This window comes from Scyliorhinus torazame, chromosome 9 (assembly GCF_047496885.1).
Source record: "Scyliorhinus torazame isolate Kashiwa2021f chromosome 9, sScyTor2.1, whole genome shotgun sequence".
Lineage (NCBI taxonomy): Eukaryota > Metazoa > Chordata > Chondrichthyes > Carcharhiniformes > Scyliorhinidae > Scyliorhinus > Scyliorhinus torazame.
The window spans coordinates 62,250,878-62,274,920 of NC_092715.1; the positions used below are offsets into that span (position 1 = coordinate 62,250,878).

A 24,043-nucleotide genomic window follows, 5' to 3' on the forward strand; every position below is an offset into this window, starting at 1 on the left:
AAGCATCCATTTTAACCCAACCCTTTTAACCGTTTTCTTTATTAATGTCCCCCCAGCTAATCAAAGAGCCCAAACAGGAAACATTCAGGTAAACCACGCAATAAGCACGCAAAAAAAAAGAAGATACATCCCTATCACCTTCCAACCCCCCAACAAGGTCGAAAAAAGAAATGACAAAAACTTACCCAAACATGCAGGCACTTTTCAAAACGGGAGAGACACCACATATACTTAAAAGCTCTAACATGAGTCCAAACGTCCTCAGCTCAGGGCCAGCCCTTGCTTCTTAACGAAGTCCATCGCCTCTTCGGGTTCCTCAAAATAGTGGAGCTGACCCTCATACGTAACCCACAGTCGCGCCGGAAAAAGCAGCCCGAATTTCACCTTGTTTTTATACAGTATCTCCTTCACCTGCCTGTAGCCTCCCCTCCTCCTGGCCACCTCAGTGCTCAAATCCTGGTATACACGGAGGGTGGTATTGTCCCAAATACAGCTTTGTGTGCTCTTTGCCCACTGCAGCACCCGTTCCTTGTCCAGGTACCTGTGAAAGCATACCACCATCGCTCGTGAAGGACCCCCTTGTCGCGGCTGCCTCACCTGCACTCTGTGTGCCCTGTCCACTAGCGGGCACGGGAACACCTCGTTCCCCAGCAACGTCTGGAACAAACCCTCCACATATGCGGCAGCGTCTAGCCCCTCTGCCCCCTCCGGGAGGCCCACGATTCTCACATTCTGCCGGCGAGATCTGTTGTCCAGGTCCTCCAGCCTTTCCAGAAGCACTTTTTGCTGGTCCCTCAGTCTCCGAATCTCCACATCCGCCACCGTTTGAAAGTCAGCCTGCTCCTCCACCGACTTCTCCAACTGCTGGAGTTTCTCAGCCTGATCATCCAGCCTTTTTCCCATCCGTTCAATCGGCTCCAAGTTGTCACGCTTCAGAGCCAAAAAGCTCTCCTGCATAGCCTGCAGCAGCTGCTCCATTGTGGGCTGGGCTGTTGGCGCCTTGCTCTGAACACCAGCCATGCTGGTCTCTCTCACAGCCCTTACTCGACATCAAGGCAGAAAAACTGGAGTCAATGGAAATCAGGGGGAAAATTCTCTGCTGGTAGGAGTCATTCATACCTGGAACAAGGAAAGATGACTGGTGGTTGGAGATCAATCATCTCATCTGTGCCCTTACTCAACCACTTCTTCTGCTGTTTACAGTCCCTCCGGCTTCTTAGGTCCATACAATTCTGTATGGGTCCTGTGCCTGAGTGCTATTGCTTTCCAGTTCCGCGCTCAAAAGCGCAAAAAAGTCGGGGGGAAAGGTCCAAAAGTCCGACCGAAACGGGAGCCACCAAATGTGCGACCTACTCCCACATAGCCGCCACCGGAAGTAAATTTGATTAAATAGTTGATTGCAGTCAGTGCTCACACATTAATAAATACTGTTTCATTTATTGCTGGTGGTGCCTCACCCAGATTTCTGAGATGACCACCACTCTCATCCTACTTCTGTGCAGATTACACCTGCAAATGTATTTTTCTGAAGTTGATTAAGTTAACACTGATTATGCATTCAAGTATTTATCCATTTGGAGTTCCCAATTACTCTGTTTTCTTTACTGGTAAAACCTTACATAAACATATTTTTAGTCATTGTCTTGTTAAATATGTGACCTAGTGCAATTGGTCATGCAATCTACAGTCATGCAATCTTCAGTTATAAGTGCCAAATGGATGTGCCTCCTCCAGAGGACCCGAGCATCACCGATGTCAGTCTTTGACCAATTCTGTTCACTCCACGTGATATCAAGAAATGGCTGAAGGCACTGTATATTGCTTCTGGCAATAGTGCTGAAGACTTGTGTAGCAGAACTTGTTGCACTCCTGGCCAAGCTGTTCCAGTACGGCTACAACTCTAGCATACACCTGGCAATGTGGATAATTGCCCAGGCATGTGCTGTACACAAGAAACAGGACAAATCCAACCTGGCCAATTCCCACCCCAGCAGTCTACTCTCGATCATCAGTAAAGTAATGGAAGGGGTCATCAACAGCTCTGTCAAGCAGCACTTAGTCAGCAATAACCTGTTCAGTGTCACTCAGCTCCTGACTGCATTATAGCCTTGGTTCAAACATGGACAAAAGAGCTGAATCCCAGAGGTGAGCCGAGAATGACTGCCCGTGACATCAAGGCAGAAAAACTGGAGTCAATGGAAATCAGGGGGAAAATTCTCTGCTGGTAGGAGTCATTCATACCTGGAACAAGGAAAGATGACTGGTGGTTGGAGATCAATCATCTCAGTTCCTGGACATCACTGCAGGAGTTCCTCAGGGTAGTGTCCTAGACCCAACCATCTTCAGCTGCTACATCAATGATCTACCTTCCATAATAAGATAAGAAGTGAGGATGCTTGTTGATGTCTACACAATTTTCAACATCATTTGCGACTCTTCAGATACTGAAGCCGTCCATGCCCAAATGCAGCAAGACCTGGACAATAACCAGATTGGTCTGTTGCGCACCACACACATGCCAGGCAATGACCATCTCCAATAAAAGAGGATCTAACCATTGCCCCATGATAATGGCATTTCAAACGTAGAATCCCCCACTGTCAACATCCTGGGGGTTACTATTGATCAGAAACTGAAGTGGACTAGCCATATGGCGACAAGAGCATGTCGGAGACGAGGAATCCTGTGTGTTAACCTCACCACCTGACTTCCTACAAGGCTCAAGTCAGGAGTATGATTGAATACTCTCCACTTGCCTGGCTGAGTGCAGCTCCAACAATAATTGAACAGCTCAACACCATCCAGCACAAAGCAGCTTGATTGGTACCCCTTTCACAAGCTTTCACTCCCTCCATTGCTGACTAACAGTGGCAACAATGTGTACCATCTACCAGATGCAGTACAGGAACTCACCAAGGCTCTTAAGGCAGTACCTTCCCAACTCATAACTTCAATTCTAGGAGGACAAGAGCAACATCACCACTACCTGGAGGACCCTCTCCAAGCCGCACACTATTCTGACTTGGAAATAGATTGCCGTTCCTTCATTGTCACTGGGTCAAAAACCTCAAACCCCCTCCTTTATCAGCACTGTGGATGTACCTGCACCTAAGGGACTGCATCAGTTCAAGAAGGACGCTCATCACCACCTCCTCTAGGGCATTTGAGGATAGATAAATGCTGGCCTAGCCAACAAAGTCCACACCCCATAAATAAATTAAAGCAAAACAGTCTGGCAGGGAAAGATTGAATTCTATTTTACTTGGCCCATTGCTTAATGGAAAAAGACCAGAACAGTGCCTTTAGAACATCCCTATAGGGGAGCCATGTGGAGGAATTCAACACGTCTTGATCAAAAATACTTTTCGGGTTCTTCCGAGGAAAATGTGATTACTGCTGAATTGGTATTTTGATGTTCAATGGTGATTTATCAAATGACCATTTTTGCATTACCTAATTGAATAAATAGAGGAGGAAGGCAGTTAATGATTCATTCTGATTTCTGTTCTTTTAAAGCTAATTGTCCCTCGACTGAGAGCCAGCCGTATTCTGGGATTGGCTCTGTTTGATCTGCAAACTGAAGAAACAGCTTTATTGAGTTATTCCCTATTTGTTCGCCCAGTGGAGCAGACTGTTGAGCTGTAAGTTAGCGTGCTGTAAGTGCAAATATAGCGCAGGATCTGGAAGATTTGCACATCAGTGTGCTACTAGAGGCATTGTTGCTGTGATTTTTGACCTCCTGATTTGCAGGGTGATAGGCAACGTCACAGAAGTAGATGGTGTTGTAGACTGAGAAGCAGTACAAAGCACTTTGAATAATGTGTTAAATTGAGAAATGCTTCCGATTTTTAAAAACTAATATTATTTAGTTTTTCCATTTTAATCCGATTACCTTTATGTATTCATAAATTTAGTTTCTAATAACTGTTGAATAAGTTTCCTGAATTATGAAATATTAAAAGGGGCTGTACTACCAGAGTTTGCACTTTCTGCATAACTGTGCTGTGCTTTCATTCTGTGGCACTTAGCAATTTATAAATTGTTTACTTGGGGCAGTTCATTGGGTTATTTTAATTGAAGTTTTAATTTCCATTGTTAACAGTTTTTAAATTTTTTGAATGTTTTTACATGTCGTAAGATAACAAAATATATCATTTTATACTTTGTTTCTTGCCTTTAAAGCAGCCCAGGATTAGAAGTCCTACATTAGGGCAGGAAGTGGAATTGTGACAAGAGTTCCGAACTTGATTGTGCTGCTGCACCTTGTTGATAGCCACCGAATGTTTGCAAAGGGAAACAATTCCTAGATATGGGCCAATGTTTTAATGAAGGTACAGTGAAGTGAAGTAATCCATTGGGAATGTTTGGTTCATTACTGGTTTGTCGGTAATGTGACTGTTCGTGTACAGTAGCATTGTACAAGCTTAGTAATATCCCAGCAGAAGCTGGTTTGATAGAAGTAAAATTTGGAGGCTCATTCCAGGCTAGAAACCTGAGAGTTTGGATGCCATGGATGCAGTGAAGAATGTACTGGTGGTTGCAGATAGTCTTCAGCTATCACTGAATATGCAGCAGACTGGAGAAGAACGAGGCCTGACAGATGTTAGCAGTGGATGTGAACAGCAATTGATTGGGTATGTGCCAGCACTCAAATGTTAGTATTGTCATTACATTAAAGTTAATGGCCTGGAGTTCATGCTTGGCTGCATTGGTTTTCTCAATGCAACCGGCACAAGATCTTGGGGTTTTCAGCATGAAAATAGGCCCGGACCACAAACTTGGTCTTGCCAACCATTGGAGGTTTCCAGCAAATGTGCTTTTTATTGTTTGTGAGTCTTTCAGGAGCTTCCAAAACTTTACCTGGTCCTTTTTGGACAAAGGACACTAATAGCAATATTTTAAAGGCCTTTGAATATAATTTTTTCAAACAATTAAAACTGACTATGCACTTGAATGTAACTGGGGAATGTTTCTGTATATTTTTAGTTCCTGCTGTGACTCAGTTGGCAGCACGTTTGCCTCTAAGTCACAAGGTTGCAGGTTCAGGCCCCACTCCAGGACTTGAACATGAAACTCCAAACTGACACTCCAATGCATTACTGAAGGAATGCACTGCCAGAGGTGCTGTCTTTGAGCTCAGCTGCTTGCTCAGGTGGATATAAAAGATCCCATGGCACTATCAGCATTTTGCTTGAGCCATTACTTTTTGAATAATATACTTTGATCAAGAAATGTTTTCAGACTTCAGTGGCTTTCTCATAGGTGCACCCGATCAATATTTAGATCTATAAAGAGACTGTCAGAGTAACCAGTGAGAAAAGCCTGACTCATTTCACAAACCTATAAATGCTCAGTATGAGGTTTGATAAGTTTTAAAAAGAAACGTCTGAAGACTTCTAATCTATTTTACAATCCAAAAGAGTTTTGTCCACAACCTTAAATTTCAATAATGCACTTTAATCCTATTTAGCTTTTAAAGGGCCAGATTCATCCTCATATTCCGGAATTATTATTTTAGGTTCTGGGCTTAGTCGCTGATGAATTTGAGTTGCGTACTGTAATGGCATCTTGTTTAATTTTCCAGACTTTGCTCCAGTTCTCTGTTTCTTGCAAGAGGTCAAACAGTTACATATGAAACAAACATACTACACTGAATTCATGATTCAACACAATTTATAAACTAGACTTCAATAAAATACATTATGTATTCAAATCCTATGCTATACAAATGGTCACAATTTGTCTCCAGACGCTTAACTTTAGATATAAGGTAGATATTACTCCTTCAGAACTGGCCAAGTTCCTCCTCCTTCGGAGATCTCTTCTGGTTGCTGAGTCCTTCACGCAGGATGTTGTATGTGTGATGGTCCTAGGTTACACTAAAGGGAAATGCGTCAAGAACTGGATATTTATCCCTCCTGCATACTTGTGCCATGGCCTTGTCCGCTACAAGAGCCTGAAGGCTGAATGTCTTCATTCTTTTACCCACATGAAGGATGAAGTCCATCCTTCCGACATTGTTTTTGCAGGTGTTGATTTGTGCAGTTACAAGTTCCTGTTTTTTGCAAACTTTCGATTAGATAGGTCACCTGAAGGTGTCTGGATGTGCCTCATTTCAAACAACCAAAAACTTCCCATCATGCCTGTAATACGTCAATCTGCGTGAGCAGGGCCTTATTGCTACACTATTAAAGTTGCTGAAAAAATGAATCTAGGCTGGAAAACCAAAGTTACACAATCCCATAATTTCCTTAATTTATAAGTAGTCATTTGGTAGTATAGAATTTGAACTTTTTTTTTGTCAAAAGCTTTTGTTTTCTACTTGTCAGAACATTGTATTCTTGCAAATGTCCTGATGAGTGCAAGATGAAAAGCTTTAGCAAAAATATCTGTCTTTTTCAGCTACAATAAATATTTTGCCGCCATTGTAGTGCATAACAGCCTTAATTAGAATACGTTTTATGACCAAAAATATTGATTCTCTAACTTCTGCAGCCCTTGTTAGTTTTTAGCTGAAGTATAAACAGAGGATTTATTTTCATTGTTGTGCTTGCTTATGTGGTGAATATTCTGGACATGGATAGTTGCAACTGTAGAAATGTGCGGGAATGATATTTATCCGCTGATTTTTGTCTGTTGTTTTAATTACTATGTTTTTGTTTTCAGGAATGAAGATCTTCATCAAATGCTGGAGAGCAACAAGGATTCACTTAAATTGGAGGCTATGAAGAGAATTGTTGGGGTGAATATTTTAATTTCAATAGTTACAGTAGCTTCAATAGTTATAAATCGAAGTTGCGTAGAGGCTAATTTTTGGAGGTAAATGATTTGGTAATTGAGAAGCACAGGAGATACCACACTGACTTGGGGACAAATCTTTTAGGAACCGTTTATCTGCTTTTATGTTGTTCTAAGACATGCCATGGTACTGGCTCCCCATGTGCAAATTCTTGCGCGAATAGCCACAATTTCGAAATTAAGTTGTTGGGAATTTGTACTCTTCATTCTCATTGCTGGCTTCAGTGAATGCGAGTAAATCTAATGGTTGCAGCATGAATCTGACTCGCCTATAAAAGCAACTGCAGCAAATAAGTTGGAAACTTGAGGAACAACACCATAATGGTATGGGAGTTAAGCCACAGCTGTTCAGTTAGTTGTGAATCTATGTTGTGAACAATCTTCACGAGTAAAATGGAAATGTGAAAACCCGACCAGAGATTATAATTCAGAAAGGGGTGGTATCTTTGCGGTTATGTTGCTGGATTTGTAATCCAGAAGCTGGCCAATGCTTCCGAGAAATAAATTCAAATCACATGTCTGAAACTAGAGAATTTAAATTTAGTTGGTTAAAATTCAGAAAAGTTAGTGTCAGTAATGGTAACAATGAACTTGCTGGATTGTCGCTAAAAATCCGTTTGATTCATTAATATGCTGAAAGCTGCTACCCTTGCCTGGCCTAGTCCATATATGACTCTAGGTCCACAGCATTGTGGTGGAATCATTGGTGTACCTTTATAAAGCTCTGGTTCGACAACGACTAGAGTTTCCATTCTGTTCTGGTCACTACACTTTAGGAAGGATGTGAGGGTCCATGAATGGGTGCAGAGGACATTAACCTGAATCATTCCATTATTCCAAGGAAGAGGAATTTTAGCTACAAGGTTAGGTTGGAAAAAATAATAAGAGGGAGAAAGTAGAGTAAGAGAACAAACTAGCGAGAAATACAAAAACAGATTGTAAGAGTTTCTACAAGTATTTTAAATAGGAAAAGAGGAGCTAAATCAAGTGTTTATCCACTGTAGAGAGAGAGAGAGAGTCTGAGGAATTAATAATGAAGAACAGGAAGTGGCAGAAGCATTGACAGTTATTTTGTGTCTGTCTTTACTGTCGAAGACTTCGAAAACTTCCCAAAAAAACTTCAAAATCAAGTGGTGAAAGGGAGGGCGTAATGTAAAAATAAAACCAATATCAGAACCATTACCAGGGAAAATGTACTGGTAAAATGTTTAGACTGAATGGGTTGACAAGTCCCGAGGACCCGATGATCTACATCCCAGGGGTCTTCAAAGAAGTGGGTGCAGAGATAATTATCTTTATTATTGTCATAAATAGGCTTACATTAACACTGCAATTAAGTTACTGTGGAAAAATCCCGAGTCGCCACATTCTGGCACCTGTTCAGGTACACAGGGAGAATTCAGAATTTCTAAATTACCTAACAGTCCATCTTTCAGGACTTATGGGAGGAAATCGGAGCACCCGAAGGAAACGCACGCAGGAAGAACGTGCAGACTCCACACAGACAGTGACTCAAGCTGGGAATCGAACCTGGGACCCTGGAGCTGTGAAGCAACAGTGCTACCCACTGTGCTACAGTGCTGCAGGCATTGGTTTTAGTCTTCCAAAATTCCTTGCATTCTGGAAGGGCTATAGAGGATTAGGAACTAGCAATGAGTAACACCTCTATTAAAGACAGGAGGGAGACAGAAAGCAGGAAACTGTAGGGTAGTTAATCTAACATATAGGGAAATTGCCAACATTTATTAAGAAGGTTATAGCAGAATACTTGGATCATAATCGGATCAGTCAGGATCAACATGGTTTTGTGAAAGGGAATTCATGTTAACTGATTTATTAGTGTTTTGAGTAAGTAACAAGCAAGGTGGATAAATGGGAAGCCTACTGATGTGATGTACTTGGATTTCCAAAAGGTATTTGAAAGGTGCCACATCAAAAGTTACTGCACAAAATAAGGGCTCATGGTGTAAGGAGGTGAAATATTACTGTAGGTAAAGGATTGGTTAATTCACACGAAGCACTGAATGGGGATAAATGGAGTGCCACCTGCATCAGTGCTGGGGCCTAACTATTTACAATCTATATCAATTACTTGGATAAAGAGACCGAATGCATGGCAGCTAAATTTGCTGGTGAGATCAAGATAGGTAGGACAGTAAGTTGTCTAGAGTCTACAAAGGGATATAGACAGTTTAGTGGGTGGGGGGAAAAATTGCAGATGGAGTACAATGTGAGAAAATGTGAACTTGTCCACTTTGGCAGGAAGAATAGAAAAGCAGTAAACTATGTAAATGGAAAGAGACTGCAGGATACGGTGACCGAGGAATCTGGCGGTCCTGTTGCACAGAGTTACTATGCAGTACAGCAAATGATTAGGAAGGCCAAATAGAATGGGGTTTTTTTTTTTTTTTTTTGCAAGGGGAATAAAATATAAAAGTGGGCAAGTACTACATCTGGAGCACTGCGTGCAGTTTTGGTCTCCTTATTTGAAAAATAATACAAATGTGTTTGAAGCAGTTGAAGGCTTGCTCGGCTAATTCCTGGGATGAAGGGATTGTCCTATGAAGAAAGGTTGAGCCAATACGCATTGGAGTTCAGGAGAATCAGAAGTGATCTGATTGAAAGTAATATCCTGAGGGGACTTGATGAATGGTTACTGGGAGGATCCTTCCTTTTGTGGAGAAGACTAAAACTAGGAGACACAGGAAAGACTAACGAGCTGTGACAGAGCTAACTCATGATTCTCAGCAAAAATATAAACCAGTAAGGAGGAAAGATTCTAAGAGGGATAAATCAACCATGGCTAACCAAGGGAGTAAAGGGGAGTATGCAGTTGAAAGAAAAAGCATATAAGGAGGCAAAAGTGATAGCCCCGAAGACTGGGATGAATTCAGAATCCAACAAAGGAGGACTTAAAAGAGGGAGAAAATAAACCAGGAGGGAAAACTGGAATGGATATAACAACTGACAATGAGAGCTTCTTTAAATCATTGAAATATCACTTGTGGTTTTGAATTTTCTATCCATGACAGAAATGGAGTTGATCCAGCCTTGTTGACATGCCCTCGGGTACAAAGTTAACATAGGCCCCTTGCAAAATAAATCTGGGGAGATGGTTATGCGGAACAAGGAAATTGCAGAAGAGTTAAACAAATATTTTGCATAAGCCTTCACTGTGGAAGGTACTTTGAACATCTGATGAATGCTAAAGTATACGGGGCAGCAGTTTAGTACCATCGCCATCACTAGAAGAGTTGTATTAATCAAACTAATGGGGCTAAAGGCAGATAAGTCCCCTAGCCTCAATGACTTGCATCCTGGGTCCTCAAAGAAGTAGCTGAAGAAATGGCGGATCCAAAAATCCTTGGATTCTGTAGAAGTACTGGAGGATTGGAAAACTGCCAATGTGACACCCCTATTCAAAAAGGGAGGGGACAGAAAGCGGGTAACGAGGCCAATTCCCCTAACATCTATTGTTGGAAAAATGTTGGAATCCATTATTAAGGAACTAACAGCAACACCTTTGGAAAATCATAATCTAATCAAGCAGAGTTAGTGTGGCTTCATGAAAGGGAAATTGTGTCTGACTAATCCATTAAAAGTGTTTTGAGGATGTCTGCGAACCAGTAGATGTGTTGTATTTGGACGTGTTCAACAAGGTACGTCACAAAAGGTTAAGTCATAAGATAGCCCATGGTGTTGGAGGGAGTATATTGGCATGGATAGAGAATTGACTAATGGATAGGTAATAGCAAGTGGGGATAAGGGATTCTTTTTCAGGTTGGAGACCTGTAACTAATGGGATCAGTGCTAGGACCACGACTGCTTACAATTTATATTAATGACTTGGAGGAAGGAAGCGAATGTACTGCAGCCAAATTTGCAGACAACTGAAAATCGGCAGAAAGGCAAGTTGCGAGAAGGATACAAACAGTTTGCAAAGAAATATTGATTGGTTAAGTAAGTGGGCAAAAAGTTGGCAAATAGAGTATCATAATAACACTGCAATGAAGTTACTTTGTGGGGAAAATGTGAAGTTGTACATTTTGGAAGGGAGAACAAAAGAACAGAGTACTATTTAAGTAGTAAAAAACTGCAGAAAGCTGTAACACAAAGAGACTTGGGGATACTTGTGCACACAACTCAAAGTTAGTACACAGGTGCAGCAGCTAATCAGGAAGGCTCATGAATCTTGTCCCTTACTTCAAGGGAGTTAGTGTATTACAGTCGGAAGTCTTGCTGCAACTATACAAGGTACGGATGGGGGGGGGGGGGGGGGGGGTGTAGGGGGTAGGGGGTAGAGTCCTTGTGTATATTTAAGGCTGAGATAGGTTCTTGATCAGTAAGTGAATCGATGGTTACAGAGAAAGGGCAGGAAAGTGGATGTGAGGAATGTCGGATCAGCCATGATCCTATTGAATGTCAGAGCAAGCTCGAGGACCGAACAACCTAGTCCTGTTCCTGTTTCTTATGGTCTTTATGATTAAGAGGTATCTCTTTTTAAGATGGAGATGAGAATTTTGTTTTCTCAGGATAATTAGTGTGTGGAATTCTCTTCTCCTGAAAACAATGGAGACAGATTCATTTGATTTATTCATGGCAGAGTTAGACAGATTTTTGATAGATCGGGGAATTGAGGGTTATGTGGCGGCAGACAAGAAAATTGTGTTAAGACCACATCAGATCAGCCACGATCTTATCAAATGGCAAAGCAGGTTCCAAGGGCCAAATGGCCTAATCCTGAGCCAGGTTCCATGTTCCTCAGGTTAGGCTATGCCCCTTGGAGCAATGGAGATGGCAGAGAGATGCATACAAAATAACCATTCGAGCCTGCTCCGCTGATCTTTGATCGCCATGCCGTATTCCCCCTTTCTCCCGATATCCTTGTATCTATTAAATCTAAAAACAATCTATGTCTTTCCTGAATATTCAGTGACTTGTCCTCCACAGCCTTCTGTGATAGAGTTAAGACATTTATTCTCACCTCAGACTTAAATGATCTCCCTCGTTTCCTGAGACTGCATCACCGTTCTAGATTCCCCAACCAGGGAAAACATCCCTGCACCTAGTCTATCCAGCCCTGTATGCATTGCATCCGTTTGTTAGATTTTTCTCTCATCCTTCTAAACTCTAGTGAATACAGGCACAGTCGAACCAATCTCTCCTCGGAGGACAGTCCAGCCAACCGGTATCAGCCTAGTGAACCTCCACTGCACTGCCTCTGTGGCAAGTATGTCCTTTCTTAGGTAGGGAGACCAAAACTGCATGTAATACTCCACTCTGGTCTCATCAGGGCCCTGTATAACGACAATAAGACATTTCTACTTCTGAAATCAGATCCTCTTGCAATGAAGGCCAAGATACCATTTACCTTCCTAATTGCTTGCTGCGCCTGCCTCTCTACTTACATTGTTGCACAAGGATCCCTTTGTACATCCACACTTCACATTTAGCCACATCATACTGCATCTGCCATGTGCTTGACTGCTCACTCAACTTGTTTAAAATCACCTTGAAGCCTCCTTGCATCCTCCTTATAGCTCTCAATTCCACCCAGGTTTTTGTCATCTGCAAACTTGGAAATGTTACATTTGGTTCCCTCATCCAGGTTTTCTATATATGTATATTGTGAACTAGAGCCAAAGCATTGATCCCTGCAGTGCCCTACTAGTCACTTCCTGTCACTTGGTAAAAGACCATTTATTCCCACTTTGTTTCCTGTCTGTCAACTGATTCTTGATCCGTGCCAATACATTACCCCCTATCTAATGTGCTTTAATTTTGCCCACTAACCTCTGACAGAAGTGTACAAAATTATAATGGGTTTAGATAAGGTTGATGAAGAATTTTTTTTTATTAGCTGATGCCAAAAGGACAAGATTAAAATTTTGGGTAGGGGTTGCAATGGGAATGGGGGTGTGAGGAAGAATTTTTTCACGTGGCAAGTGTTAATGACCTGGAACACACTGCATATGAGGTTGGTGGAAGCAGAAACGATTAATGATTTCAAAAGGAACTTGGATGAGCGCTTGAAGAAAATAAACTGGCAGGTCCATGGAGATAGGGGTGGAAATGGGACGATTATAGCCTCCTCCTGACTTGAAATGACTGAGTCTGAAAAACACACGTCCCTTTGAGTATTATATTTCGGGATTGCTCCCTTCCTGCACCCTGACTTAATGTACTTGTCTGAACTCTGCTTCTAAGCTAGAAAATAAGGATTCACTCTGCAGAGGAAGGTCACAGAAATTAAGATTGTGTGGATCCATCAGCAAGACATGGTCAAGTAAAAGTGTGTCACCTCGATAGACAAACAGGAGCTCAAGGAAGATATGATTTCAACCTGCTAGTTCAGATACAGCCATCAGTGTAAGAGGTCAATTTATCCAGGAGCGGACGATTGGATGCCATCTTTACATCACTTTGTCTCCCAGGATTTGCAAGATGCTCACAAAGCAACCATTTTGTCCCGACCCGCAGTTCAAAGGATTGAGGCAACATTGCCAGCTACAAACGGAGAGACTTCAATCTGTTCAATAGACTTTTTGGACGCTGTTAATTTGTAAGCTGTTCAGGAAGCTCATCCTAAATTAATGGTAGCAATTTATATCAATCTGACACTGATCTCAATTGTAAATTTATAACCAAACCTGAATCATTGTAACATAATTGAACTGTCTTTATAACTTGTTTATTTTGCAAATTAACTTGATCTCTCAATTAATTGTATATTCAACGTTTAAAGTTTCATTGCTGCTAACAATGGTTCTAACATAAATAATCAATTGGTAATGCACAACAAATGCCTGATTTTAAATAATTGGCAACAAGAGGGTTAATTCATTCCCGCAGTTGCTTGTGGAATTCCAAATGAAAAATTTACAGCAGAGAAGTTGGCCTATCAGCTCCTTGTGCTTTTACTGCTATTTGGTGGGGTCATAAGTGGCCTGTATCTTAACTTCATCCAGCTGCCTTGGTTCCATATACTTTTACGATCTTGGGGAGCATAAGTCTAAAAGAATCCAAACTGGATAATGTAAAAGTGTTTATCAAGTCATATGTAGTTTTTGTGACTCCTAGATGCAGATTGATACTGCTGGAGAATTCCTTCATGAGAAGTTGAGGTGGATGCTCAAGGATTTGTTTGGTCTGACCTTAGTTAAAATTCTTGAGGGCATCAATCCCACTGTTCGAGAGGAGCGTGAAGGAAATGGGCGAGAGAATGGAGTTGTGCAGGATGGTGCCATATAAAAGCAATGATTTCCCACAGTTGAACTGGAGGATTATGACTCCTCGCTTCTTGGGTAGCTGTGACAATGACCTTGTAGGGGAACTCCAGAGAACACTGTTGGAAATGGAGGTTAGATTTGAATAGATTGGAACAGAACCATATGACAGGAGATGTCACTAGTAACATTGGATAAGATTTTTTTCAGCGCTGTGCTAAAGATGGAGACTGGAGTTCCGGGGGCGGGGGGAGGAGGGGGGGGGGAGAAAAGGTTCACTCAAGCATAGTGAACAGCTTCACACACAACTGAAATGATGACCCGCTGAAGGATCTGGGAGGAAACGCTGTATTTATTTCAGTGGTGACTACCATGGAGGGCAGGAGAGTAGTTGTGGTCAGGAGTTTAGTGGGAATGGAAGTGTTTGAGGCAGAGGTGTGTTTTGGATAAAATAAGCTTGGGAGCCCAGAGATTGAGGAGGGATGGGTGACCACAGAGATGAGGGCATTGGGTTCGAGTTGGGGAAAGTTGGAAACTGGGATAAGGGAAAGGAAGGATCTTGAATGCTCCTGTTATTATGGTCACTCTTTGAAAAGGATGATGAAAAATCTATAAGCTGCTTGATACGGTAGAGTTGAGGTGCTCCCCATTTTTGTTGTGAAAAAGGCTTATGTGGTGTCTGAACCCAGAATGGACTTGGGCTCTCCAAGACCAGGCAAGTGTATAAAACATCAGCTTGATTCAGGAAAACTCATGTTTTTTTTTGGTCATTCTCAATTTATTTTATGTGCTATTTGCTGGCTCCTTCTTGATGTCATTGATCTGGCGACTGGGATCCATAAAAATAATTCATGTTGAATTTCTATCTTGTGGTGTCCACGTAAGGCTGCTGGTGAGACGGCCAATGCTGCAAGATGTCGGGCATAGTGGATGCAAGCTGTAAGCCTTCCATTTAAGGCAAAACACGTTGGAGCATTTAATCTTGAACTATATAATTTAACCACATCACTATGAATTGAGCATTACTGTCCTCCCATCTCCTTTCAAATTGTCAAGAATCATCCATGCCCCATGTTGTTATCCAAAGTTCACATGTTTTTGTAATAATGGTAACAAAACCCGTTGACAAATTTAAATGGATTATCGTGGCTTTAGACATTGCATAATTAACATCGAAAAATATATCTGCTAACCAATCTGACTGTAATGGAGACTACAATTCATGTTACAGATGATTGCTAAAGGAAAAAATGCTTCAGAGTTATTTCCTGCTGTTGTGAAGAATGTGGCCAGCAAAAACATTGAGGTATGATCCATTTGCTGTGCAGCGTTGCTGTTTTTCCTTGTGATATTGTGAATATATTGTAAACTGAATGCACCCATCGATGAATGTAATGCCAATGCCAAGCCATGTACTTTTAATCCAAAGGAGACAACCTTTATTCCAAATAGTTCCACATTATCATCAGAGCTGGGCCACATGCTTTATTTAAATGATGCTTACCATCTGAGAGCGATTTTCCATCCCCATTTTGGTTAGCAATAAAGTTCTCATTTTGTGTAATCAAAATTTGATTTTCTGCAATCTATGAATTATGTAAATTCTTGTTTTGAGTATGTGAGATTGGGTCATAGCATGAGCATTTTCATAGAATAGGTGATACAAAAATAACACATTAATGAATCACCATTATACAGTTTTTTTAAAAATCGAAGATTTGACCAATATGTCACGGAGCTTGCTGCACTTGAATTGATGGATTAATTAAATTGCTTGGTTCGAAAGGTCTGCCTGTTTTCTTAAAGCTGGACAGGGTAGTGTTATGATTAGCATCACATCAGGAAGCATGGTAGCACAGAGAGAAATAACACTTAGTCTGGAAGAAGAGTCACGTTATCCTGAGTGCCCCTGTTTCTGGTCACACACTGTTTTTTTGGGAAAGAAGGCATTTTACTGCAGATCTGCAATCAGATTATGTATGTATTTCTTGTGGCTATCATTGATTTTATTTAATCTAAATCTGGGCAAGAGCAAATCTGCAGTTATGCAACTTTCAGTGATTTGATATTGGTAACTGTGCAAAGTAACATTTTAAAAGAACTTAAAAAAATTCCTGATAATTTTTGTAAGCTTCTTGTCCAATTTTAGCATAAATCTCATGTAATCTGTAATTGGATTTATAAACAAATATATTTACAGTTATATTTGGTCTCTTCAGGTGGGGATTTGTGAATGGTCCTTTGAAGGGGTTCGTGATAAAATTGTATCTGTTAAGAAAACATGCAATTATAAACAAAGTTAACAGCGTTAACATAGAAAAACATCAAAGCTGTAAAGGCAAACAATGGGCATCAAGCCAAAGGAGGAAATATTTGAAGTGGTAACCAAAAGCTGGGTGAAGGAGCAGGGTTTTAAAGAGAGATCTGAGAGGAGGAACCATTGATGGAGAGTTGGATGTCGACTACGACCAATAAAACACAACAGTGCCTGTACTTCCTCAGGAAATTAATGAAATTCGGCATGTCCCCATTGACTCTTACCATCTTTTACAGATGCACCATAGAGAGCATCCTATCTGGCTGTATCACAGCCTGGTTTGGCAACTGCTCGGCCCAAGAACTTAAGAAACTACAGAGAATCGTGAACACAGCCCAGTCCATCACGCAAACCCGCCTCCCATCCATTGACTCTGTCTACACCTCCTGCTGCCTTGGGAAAGTCGGCAGCATAATCAAAGACCCCTCCCGCCCGGGTTATTCTGTCTTCCAACTTCTTCTATTGGGCAGGAGATACAAAAGTCGGAGCACACGCACTAACAGATTCAAAAACAGCTTCTTCCCCGCTGTTACCAGACTCCTAAACGACCCTATCATAGAATTTACAGTGCAGAAGGAGGCCATTTGGCCCATCGAGTCTGCATCGGCTCTTGGAAAGAGCACCCTACCCGAGGTCAACACCTCCACCCTATCCCCATAACCCAGTAACCCCACCCAACACTAAAGGCAATTTTGGACACTAAGGGCAATTTATCATGGCCAATCCACCTAACCCTCTTATGGACTGAACTGATTGTTAATACATGTTCTCTACTGAGTAGTACTGCTATCCGTATGCTCAACCATTGCCTGTGTCTATGTATTTACATTGTGTATTTATGTATGTCCGATGTTTTTCATGGAACGATCTGTTTGGACTGAACGCAGAACAGTACTTTTCACTTACTTCTGTATACGTGACAAATCAAATCAAAGAGGGCATTCGAAAAGGCGGCTCACGAAAGGGCTGCGTAAATGAGGCCAGAGTTGGAGGAGCAGAGTTCTTTTGGGTTAGGGATGGTGGTAGCATTGTAGGCCTGAGGAGGAATGAGCTTGGGAATTTAAGAGACAAGGACATCAAGGTATTTGAATATGATTACTTTTAATTGGAAGCATTGGGGAATCGGAAGTCAATATGTTTCAGCAAGGTTGGGTGACAAGCAAGCAGTCTTGTTTCGGACAGGTGTTCCAGATAAATTGAAGTTTATGAAGCAAGGAAGGCAGGAAAGTGAATAGTTTGACTGAACTTGAGGAGGTGGAATCGGTGACAAGGGTGTGCATGTGAGGTTGCCGGAAGTGACAGGAAGCAAAACCCAAGTAAGGCATTTTCTCTCATCAAAGACTGGATATTGAAAACGAATCTGACAGTGTGGAGATTAGAGCTGAGCCCCTGTCTTTGGAGATGTTGCCAACAGGTAAAGGTTAGATCCTTGGGAAACTGAAAACACTTTGGCTGTGATTGGATAGGTAAGAGTGGAACCATGCTGGAGAAATCCCATTCAGCTGGGCAATGAGGGAGAGACGTTGGAGGAGGATGGTTGACTATTGCAGAAGTGTTGGGCATCATGACCTGATATCGGGCCTTCCCACCTCCCAGCATTTGGCCTTTGTCCGTTCCAATATCTCTGGCTTTGGAAGTGACAACTTTGGAGTTGAGGAATAGATTCTCTCCACTCGGACTTTGGCTTTCAATAGAAGAAGCGAGTGGGGTACGTGGGGAGCATGAATATTTATTTTCAAGGTTTTGTAAATGAGACTGCCATTAGTGAATGCTTAAACTTCCAGATCGACATTTGCAAAAGCTGTCTGATTCCCATTGCTAACTTTTTCTTGTTGTTAAAAATATATCCTGCAACCAAACCTCTGTCCATAATATGAAGAATGAAAAGGAGCAGGAGTCAGCCATTCAACCCCTCGAGCTTTCCCCACCATTTAAAAAGATCATGGCTGATCTAATGGTAACCTCAAATCTACATCCTGCCTACCCCAATGACCTATCACCCACCCTCTTGCTCACCAAAAGTCTATCCGCCTCTGCCTTGAAAATATTCAAAGACCCTGCTTCCACCACCTTTTCGGGAAGAGTTTCAAAGATTCGCAGCCCCCCAGAGAAATGTTTGCCTAATCCCCATTTTAAATGGGTGACCCCTTATTTTTCAAGTGAACCCTAGTTCTAGATTCTCCCACAAGAGGAAACTTCCTTTCCACATCCATCCTGTCAGGACACCTCAGGATCTTGCATGTTTCAGTCTTGCTCTTCTAAACTCCAGCAGATACAAGTCTAGCCTGTCGAACTGTTCCTCATTAGACACCACACCCATTCCAGTTATTAGTCTGGTAAACCTTCTCTGAACGACTTCCAACGTATTTCCATCTTTCCTTAAATAAGATGACCAGTACTGTTCATAGTACTGCAGGGTGCAAAACCATATCAGTACTTCTCACCATAATGGGTACATCATGAATGCCTCTCAGCTGATTCACTAACTGTACATTTTTTTGTTGTTGCTTTGCTTCCTCTGTACAGTTGAAGAAATTGGTGTATGTTTACCTTGTACGTTATGCAGAAGAGCAGCAAGATTTGGCCTTGTTATCAATTAGCACGTTCCAGCGTGCACTGAAGGTTAGTGTTGGCAAAAGAGTTGGGAGCAATGCCCATGAAATACTTACGGCAATTGAAGGTATCCAAGTAATTTGAATTATGAATCTGATGCTTCTTAGTTTTGCTGAAAAATCATGCTGCCAAAGCTTTGCATTTGCACTCACCAGGACCTATGTAAGAATGCCAAGTTTCAAAAGGGTACAAAACTTGTGCTGCATGAAAAAGGGGGTGCTGATTGGTTGGTGTCGGCTATGATTCATTGAGATATTACCATTGCGAATGTACCAGGGAGAAATTGTCCTCCATGCCTTCTCTGGTTGTGCAAAAAAAGATACGATGTCTGAACATTTTCTTTTGCCTGTAGAGGAAACCGATTTAGCATATGAACATCTGTCAATTGCAGCAAGTGTAAGTGAGCTACATTTGAGAACCTGACTGGGGACAACCAGTTGAAGGATATCGGTCAGGCTTGCAATGCAGCTCATTACGTTTGCTGGAGACTACATGTATTCATTTGCAGGGCCCTGTCCCCTGCAGGTGAAAGGAATATGTCCAGAGATTGTTCCTTTTTTAAATGCACAAATGCATGGGGGGAACAATAGGTCCCTGGTGCATTTGCCATGGCAATGTCGTGAACAATCAGCCAACTTGCCAACCAATCAGCACCCCTTTTCTCATTCAGTATAAATTGTTCTCCTTTGAAATTTGGCATTCTTGCGTCTATCTGGATGCACACAAGACCAAAGAGCGTCAACCTTTTTTACCAGCAATATTCAAGCTTCTTGGTTTAATGTGATAATGAACCGCTCTTTTGCTTTGGTTATGCTTTTTATTCTTTGACTCCGTTAATTTCTACTTTGTTTTTCAATAATACTCAAAATCATTCCCACTCGATATTCATTTTCTCCTAAATAATGCTCCACCAAAGGAAATCTACCCGTCACATTCTAGCAAACGACTTCAACTTATGGCAGTGCAGCAAAGAAAATCTCTGTGGAACTGTCAAGGGGACTATCTGAATTTTATACATCTTTATTGAAAACAAATGTCAGCACACACATACAGTTCTAAACATCGGACAACGCTTTTCGCTTCCACAAACTGCACAATGCAACCCACATCCCACACGGATCTTCGAGTATGCCCTCCTTTCCACTTGAGTATTCATTTTCCACTAACATCTCTGGGATGAATTCACCTTCATGTAGTTGACTGTCAATATTGGGAAGTACAGCTTAGAAGCCCCAATATGAACAAAATAAATGTGCAGGAGTCCATCTCTTATCTGAAGTTGATACCCAGAGGACAGGGACTGAATGGATATCCTTTCTGGGCGCTCTGTCTTTATTCATGAACCTCCAGGGGTTGACCTGCTTTAATAAATCAAGACTTTATTAAAATTATCCTGTTGCCTGCCTGATTTTTCATTGTGCACGGAAAGTAGTACCTATAATGTTCCTTCTCTGTTTGCAGTGCTGGACAATGTTATGATGTACTGTAGATATGTTATAGTTTGAACATATTTCTCAGCAATTTTATGGTTTTTTAAAAAAAGACATAGTTTTAAATATCATGCATTGGCTAACTGCTATGAAATTTTAAAACTTTTTCTTTTAGCTAACGCCAATATTTCACAGTAAAACTATGGTAATGATGGATTCCTGCATCAAAGTTAAGGAAACATAGCAATTAACTGCATTAGCAATTTGAAGTATTTGTCTTTGAATTTTTAAAATATTCATTCATAGAATGTGGCTGATGCCGGCTGGGCCAGCATTTATTGTCCATCCCTAATGGCCCATAAACTTTCAGAGGGGAGTTGGCCAGATATCTATGGAGCTGGAGTTGCGTGTAGGCTAGACCAGATAAGGATGGCAGACTCTCTTCCCAAAAGGACTTCAGTGAACCAGATGGATTTTTGTGACAATGATTTTGCAACACCATGACATTTTTTAAATTCCAGGTTTTTATTGAATTCAAATTTCAACCAGAGCATCAGCCTGGATTTCTGGATATTCGGCCAGTGACAATACAACTGAAATGAAATGAGATGAAAATCGCTTATTGTCACAAGTAGGCTTCAAATTAAGTTACTCTGAAAAGCCCCTAGTCGCCACATTCCGGCGCCTGTTCGGGGAGGCTGGTACGGGAATTGAACCGTGCTGCTGGCCTGCCTTGGTCTGCTTTCAAAGCCAGCGATTTAGCCCTGTGCTAAATCAACCCCTAACTGCGCCACCGCTTCGCCTTTGCAGGAGGAGGAGATTCCAAGAGACCTCTAATCAAGGGGCAATGCTGTAGCTGGCAGAGTTATGCATATTTTTCAATGCTGAACAATTCTTGGAATTTTCTTTTGAGTTTAAAACATCTTCAACTTCTTCTACATATGCACTTAGTGGTATTGAGAAATGAAGACAAAGCTCCCAGTTCTGTATCTGCTTGGCATTTCAGCCGAGTATGAATGGGAATGCTGCAGTCGCCACCCATTTTCCAGGACTAGATTCACGAAAATTTATTTGTCCATGATTATAATCCATTGACCCTTTTGTGTGTGCATGTGTACACGTGATGCCAACACGATTGAGCTCAGCTACCGTAAGCCTGTAGTCAGATTGTCTGCTGGCTCTCCTAAACTGACACATACAAAGGATGCTTACTTGGACTAAATTCTGAAGGATTACTGTAGCCCAAGATGAGCCTTTGGAAAAATGTCATGTGGTTGGGAGGAGGGAAAAAGGCTCTGAGTAATTTGACTTCTTAATTGCTCTTGTTCATTCTAGGATCCTAATCAGTTGATTCGGGCAAGTGCTTTACGAGTTCTGTCCAGTATTAGAGTATCAATCATTGTTCCAATAATGATGCTGTCTATTAAGGAAGCTGCCAGTGACCTGTCTCCGTATGTCCGGAAAACCGCTGCCCATGCCATTCAGAAACTTTACAGGTGGGTAGATTTTGGTGAGATTTCAGTTTCTAACCTTCAGATTGTTGTTATCAGTAACCCCAACGTTCTTTGGAACCTTTGAGTGATGGAATATGCACAAGTTGGTTGCTTTGTTTCTTGCATTACTTCAAATGTACTTCATTGACTGTAAAATACTTGAGATATCCAGTGGTCATGAAAACATTTATATACAATCAAGTATTTTTTGGTGAACCTCCTACCATCAACATTCCTCAGTTGAAACTTAACTGGACCAACCACATGGCACAAGAGTAGGTTAGAAGCTGGGTATTCCGTGCTGAGTAGCTTAATTGACGTCCAAATATGTCCTCCATCTACAAGGCACAAGTGATGGAGTACCCGTCACTTTTCCTTGATGAGTACAGCTTCCAACAATATTCAAGAAGATCGACGTCATCCAGGACAAAGCAGCCTGCTTGAACGACAACCCAATTACTAGCTTAAATGTACACCCCTCTCCCCACCACTGCCTCACCCCACCTCCCCACCACCTAGAAGATGCACTGCAGCAATGTGCCATGCCCCCTTTCACAGCACCTTCCAAACCTGTGATCTCTACTACCTAAAAAGACTAGGGCACCAGACGCTTGAGAACTCCACTCGCCCTCTGAGCCTCGTTTCTCACTGAATTGGAATGATATTACTGTTTCTTTGCTGTCTCTGGTTCAAAATCCTGGAATTTCCTCCCGAATAGCACCCTGAATGTACTTGCACTACTTGAACTACTTGCAGTTCAGAAAAGATGGTGCTGTCCCTATTGATGATGCCCTCATCCCAGGAAAAAGTAAAAATAAAATGTCATACATTGTCTTCAATTTAATGCATGTTCACCATGTTAATTAAAACTTGAAAATCAGGAATTTATCATCTCAGTTCTATTTTTTTTGTTCTTACCCACAGTCTAGATGCAGAGCAGAAAGAACCATTAGTAGAGATCATAGAAAAGCTACTGAAAGATAAAAGTACGGTGAGTCATGCAGTTCACATTATCAAATTCTTTCAAGTTTATAAGATGTTCATGAGTATTTGTGCCAGGTGTCTATGCTATTCATGACAGATTATTTTGAAAGTAAATAAAATTTATTGAGTTCATAGAGTCACAGATTCTTTACAATGAAGTCGGGGCTGGTTAGCTCCATTGGCTGGACAGCTGGTTCATTGATGCAGAACTACACCAACAGCACGGGTTCAAATTCTGTACCGGGATTTCTCAACCTTGGCTCTCGCCTGAGGTGCGGTGATCCTCAGGTTAAATCACCACCAGTCAGCTGTCAAAGGGGAGAGCAGCTTATGATCCCCTCGGACTGTAGCAACATTTTTTTTTTTTTTTACAGTGAAGGAGGCGGCCATTCAGCCCATTGTGTTTGCACTGGCTCTCAAAGAGCATTCTACCTGGTCCCACTCCCCTGCAATATACCGTAACTTTGCACATTCTTTCTTTTCAGATAGCAATCCAATTCCATTTTGAATGCCTCGATTTACCCTGCCTTGATCACCCTCTTGGGAAGTTTGCTCCAAACTTCACCCACTCTCTGGGTGAAAAAATATTTCCTCGCATCACTTTTACTCCTTTTGCCAATGATTTTGAATCTGTCTTCTCGTTCTTGATGTTCATTAAGTGGGAGAGGTTTTTCACTATTTATCCTGTTCATTCCCCTTTGACTCCTCCTTTCAAGTCTCCTTTCAGCTTTCGTTTCTCCAAGGAAAACCATGCCAACCTGTCCTCATAGCTACAGTTCTTTATCCCTGGAGTCATTCTTGTGAATCTGCTCTGTACTTTCTCTGCCTTCAAATCCTTCCTCAAATATGGTGCCCAAAAGTGAACACAGAACTCCAGATGAGGCATAACTAGTGCCTTATACAAGTTCAACATTAATTCCTTGCTCTTGTACTCAATGCCCCTATTAAAAAAGCCGAAGTTACTATATGTTTCATTAAATATTCTCTCAACATACCCTGCCACTTTCAATAACATATATACATATACAGGGAGGTCCCTCTGCTCCTGCACCTCTTTGAGAGTTTCCCTTTATTTTCTGCTGTCTCCATTTCCTTCCAAAATAAATCACCTCGCACTTCTCTTGCATTGAACATCGTCTGCCACTTGCCTGTCCAATCAGCCAACATGTCTATGTCCTCTTT

General features: G+C 41.6%; 1 protein-coding gene across 1 annotated transcript in view; it reads left to right on the forward strand.

Annotated features, from left to right (window-relative positions):
• The window catches only part of ap3b1a (adaptor related protein complex 3 subunit beta 1a), a 411,535-nt gene that overhangs the window by 70,138 nt on the left and 317,354 nt on the right, over positions 1-24,043 (forward strand). The window contains exons 2-6 of the mRNA XM_072516008.1: positions 6,667-6,742; positions 15,256-15,330; positions 18,868-18,963; positions 21,720-21,880; positions 22,802-22,868. Of these exons, the coding sequence (XP_072372109.1) occupies positions 6,667-6,742; positions 15,256-15,330; positions 18,868-18,963; positions 21,720-21,880; positions 22,802-22,868 (475 nt within the window). The remainder of the gene's footprint in view (positions 1-6,666; positions 6,743-15,255; positions 15,331-18,867; positions 18,964-21,719; positions 21,881-22,801; positions 22,869-24,043) is intronic.